This window comes from Thunnus thynnus, chromosome 3, assembly GCF_963924715.1.
Source record: "Thunnus thynnus chromosome 3, fThuThy2.1, whole genome shotgun sequence".
In the NCBI taxonomy this organism is placed as follows: domain Eukaryota; kingdom Metazoa; phylum Chordata; class Actinopteri; order Scombriformes; family Scombridae; genus Thunnus; species Thunnus thynnus.
The window spans coordinates 39138766-39143765 of record NC_089519.1 but is presented as its reverse complement, the minus strand read 5'-3'; the positions used below and the strand labels follow the sequence as shown (position 1 = coordinate 39143765).

General features: G+C 37.2%; 1 protein-coding gene across 2 annotated transcripts in view; it reads right to left on the bottom strand.

Annotated features, from left to right (window-relative positions):
• LOC137180463 (mitogen-activated protein kinase kinase kinase kinase 3-like) overlaps positions 1-5000 on the bottom strand; it is a 66704-nt gene that overhangs the window by 44218 nt on the left and 17486 nt on the right. Inside the window, exon 3 of one of the 2 annotated variants that reach the window (XM_067585852.1) lies at positions 26-116. The exons of the other annotated variant lie outside the window; for it this stretch is intronic. Coding sequence (XP_067441953.1) covers positions 26-116 — 91 coding nt within the window. The remainder of the gene's footprint in view (positions 1-25; positions 117-5000) is intronic. 2 annotated transcript variants of the gene reach the window in all.

The following is a 5000-nucleotide window of genomic DNA, read 5'->3' as shown; positions in this document are numbered from 1 at the left end:
TTATTGTTGTCATGGTAACAGTTACCGGAGGTAGCTGCCGTAGTATGCCACGATGTTGGAATGTTTACAGTCCTTCATCATCAGGATCTCCTGCTGGACCACCGCAAAGTCCTCACCTGCACACACACACACACACACACACACACACACACACAGATATGTTTCCATCACTTCAGAGGACGTGACATTGACTTTCGTTAATAACCTTAACATAACCCTGAACAAACCTTAACATAACCCTGAACAAACCTTAACATAACCCTAAACTAACCTGAACATAACCCTAAACTAACCTGAACATAACCCTAAACTAACCTGAACATAACCCTAAACTAACCTCAACATAACCCTGAACTAACCTTAACATAACCCTAAACTAACCTGAACATAACCCTAAACTAACCTTAACATAACCCTGAACAAACCTTAACATAACCCTAAACTAACCTCAACATAACCCTAAACTAACCTGAACATAACCCTAAACTAACCTCAACATAACCCTAAACTAACCTTAACATAACCCTAAACTAACCTCAACATAACCCTAAATTAACCTTAACATAACCCTGAACTAACCTTAACATAACCCTAAACTAACCTCAACATAACCCTAAACTAACCTCAACATAACCCTGAACTAACCTTAACATAACCCTAAACTAACCTGAACATAACCCTAAACTAACCTGAACATAACCCTGAACTAACCTGAACATAACCCTAAACTAACCTTAACATAACCCTAAACTAACCTCAACATAACCCTAAACTAACCTCAACATAACCCTAAACTAACCTTAACATAACCCTAAACTAACCTCAACATAACCCTAAACTAACCTTAACATAACCCTAAACTAACCTCAACATAACCCTAAACTAACCTGAACATAACCCTAAACTAACCTCAACATAACCCTAAACTAACCTTAACATAACCCTAAACTAACCTCAACATAACCCTAAACTAACCTCAACATAACCCTAAACTAACCTGAACATAACCCTAAACTAACCTGAACATAACCCTAAACTAACCTGAACATAACCCTAAACTAACCTCAACATAACCCTAAACTAACCTTAACATAACCCTGAACTAACCTTAACATAACCCTGAAGTAACCTTAACATAACCCTAAACCAACCTTAACGTAACCCTAAACTAACCTGAACATAACCCTAAACTAGCCTTATTATAACCCTAAACTAACCTTAACATAACCCTAAACTAACCTTAACATAACCCTAAACTAACCTTATTATAACCCTAAACTAACCTTAAAATAACCCTAAACTAGCCTTATTATAACCCTAAACTAACCTTAAAATAACCCTTAACTAACCTTAAAATAACCCTAAACTAGCCTTATTATAACCTTAAACTAGCCTTATTATAACCCTAAACTAACCTTAAAATAACCCTAAACTAACCTTAAAATAACCCTAAACTAACCTTAACATAACCCTAAACTAACCTTAAAATAACCCTAAACTAACCTTAAAATAACCCTAAACTAACCTTAACATAACCCTAAACTAACCTTAACATAACCCTAAACTAACCTTAAAATAACCCTAAACTAACCTTAACATAACCCTGAAGTAACCTTAACATAACCCTAAACTAACCTTAACATAACCCTAAACTAACCTTAACATAACCCTAAACTAACCTTAACATAACCCTAAACTAACCTTATTATAACCCTAAACTAACCTTAACATAACCCTAAACTAACCTTAACATAACCCTAAACTAACCTTATTATAACCCTAAACTAACCTGAACATAACCCTAAACTAACCTTAACATAACCCTAAACTAACCTTAACATAACCCTAAACTAACCTTAACATAACCCTAAACTAACCTTATTATAACCCTAAACTAACCTTAAAATAACCCTAAACTAACCTTAACATAACCCTGAACTAACCTTAACATAACCCTAAACTAACCTTAACATAACCCTAAACTAACCTTAACATAACCCTGAAGTAACCTTAACATAACCCTAAACTAACCTGAACATAACCCTAAACTAACCTGAACATAACCCTAAACTAGCCTTATTATAACCCTAAACTAACCTTAACATAACCCTAAACTAACCTTAAAATAACCCTAAACTAACCTGAACATAACCCTAAACTAACCTGAACATAACCCTAAACTAGCCTTATTATAACCCTAAACTAACCTTATTATAACCCTAAACTAACCTTAAAATAACCCTAAACTAACCTTAAAATAACCCTAAACTAACCTTAAAATAACCCTAAACTAACCTTAACATAACCCTAAACTAACCTTAAAATAACCCTAAACTAACCTTAACATAACCCTAAACTAACCTTAAAATAACCCTAAACTAACCTTAACATAACCCTAAACTAACCTTAAAATAACCCTAAACTAACCTTAACATAACCCTAAACTAACCTTAAAATAACCCTAAACTAACCTTAACATAACCCTAAACTAACCTTAAAATAACCCTAAACTAACCTTAACATAACCCTAAACTAACCTTAACATAACCCTAAACTAACCTTAAAATAACCCTAAACTAGCCTTATTATAACCTTAAACTAGCCTTATTATAACCCTAAACTAACCTTAAAATAACCCTAAACTAACCTTAAAATAACCCTAAACTAACCTTAACATAACCCTAAACTAACCTTAAAATAACCCTAAACTAGCCTTATTATAACCTTAAACTAGCCTTATTATAACCCTAAACTAACCTTAAAATAACCCTAAACTAACCTTAAAATAACCCTAAACTAACCTTAACATAACCCTAAACTAACCTTAAAATAACCCTAAACTAACCTTAACATAACCCTAAACTAACCTTAACATAACCCTAAACTAACCTTAAAATAACCCTAAACTAACTTTAACATAACCCTAAACTAACCTTAACATAACCCTAAACTAACCTTAACATAACCCTAAACTAACCTTAAAATAACCCTAAACTAACCTTAACTTAAACCAAGTCTTTCACCCAAAAATTAATGATTTAAACGAAGGACACCTTTGCTTTTTGTCCCCATGACATGAGGAATACCAGCACCTGTTCAGCATGCAGACAAACGGAGAGAGAACACAGAACACAGAACAGAGAACACAGAGAACACAGAGAACACAGAACAAAGAATACAGAGAACACAGAACAAAGAATACAGAGAACACAGAACAGAAAACACAGAACAGAGAACACAGAGAACAGAGAATACAGAGTACAGAGAACACAGAGAACACAGAGAACAGAGAACACAGGGAACACAGAGAATACATAGAACAGAGAACACAGAGAATACATAGAACAGAGAACACAGAGAACACAGAGAACAGAGAACAGAGAGCACAGAGAACAGAAAACACAGAGAATACAGAGAACAGAGAACACAGAGAACACAGAGAACACAGAGAACAGAGAGCACAGAGAACAGAGAGCACAGAGAACAGAGAGCACAGAGAACAGAAAACACAGAGAATACAGAGAACAGAAAACACAGAACACAGAGAACAGAGAACACAGAGAACACAGAGAACGGACAACGCAGAGAACAGAGAACACAGAGAACACAGAACATAGAGAACACAGAACAGAGAACACAGAACAGAGAACACGGAACACAGAGAACAGAGAACAGAGTATACAGAGAACACAGAACAGAAAACACAGAACAGAGAACACAGAGAACAGAGAACACAGAACAGAGAACACAGAACACAGAGAACACAGAACAAAGAATACAGAGAACACAGAACAGAAAACACAGAACAGAGAACACAGAGAACAGAGAATACAGAGTACAAAAAACACAGAGAACACAGAGAACAGAGAACACAGGGAACAAAGAGAATACATAGAACAGAGAACACAGAGAATACATAGAACAGAGAACACAGAGAATACAGAGAACACAGAACACAGAGAATACAGAGAACAGAGAACACAGAGAACAGAAAACACAGAACACAGAGAACAGAGAACACAGAGAACAGAGAACACAGAGAGGAAAGAGACAGAGAGCACAGAGAACAGAGAGCACAGAGAACACAGAACACAGAGAACACAGAGAACAGAGAACACAGAGAGGAAAGAGACAGAGAGCACAGAGAACACAGAACACAGAGAACACAGAACACAGAGAACACAGAGAACAGAGAGCACAGAGAACAAAGAACACAGAGAACACAGAACACAGAGAACAGAGAGCACAGAGAACACAGAACACAGAGAATACAGAGAACAGAGAACACAGAGAGGAAAGAGACAGAGAGCACAGAGAACACAGAGAACACAGAACACAGAGAACACAGAGAACAGAGAGCACAGAGAACAAAGAACACAGAGAACACAGAACACAGAGAACACAGAGAACAGAGAGCACAGAGAACACAGAACACAGAGAACACAGAACAGAGAAAACAGAGAGGAAAGAGACAGAGAGCACAGAGAACAGAGAGCACAGAGAACACAGAACACAGAGAACACAGAGAACACAGAACAGAGAACACAGAGAGGAAAGAGACAGAGAGCACAGAGAACACAGAACAGAGAACACAGAGAACACAGAACAGAGAGAACAGAGAGAACACAGAACAGAGAACACAGAGAACACAGAACAGAGAAAACAGAGAGGAAAGAGACAGAGAGCACAGAGAACAGAGAGCACAGAGAACACAGAACACAGAACACAGAACAGAGAACAGTCTTTGTTGTGCCTCATGTGAGGATCTTTGTAAGCATCATTAAACAGCAGCTCTGCTGGGAGGGCTCACTCTGCTGCTCAAACACAAACACGTCAGATTTGTTTCTTCTCATTCCTCACGTCTGTCACCTGGACGTGTTCATGACAAACTGTCCAATCAGAGACTTCCACCCACACGTCACTGAGACGCCAGAGAAGAAGAAACTGACCTGAGACCCCAAATACAACTTCCTGTTTCTTCCAACTCTCACAGTTCACTC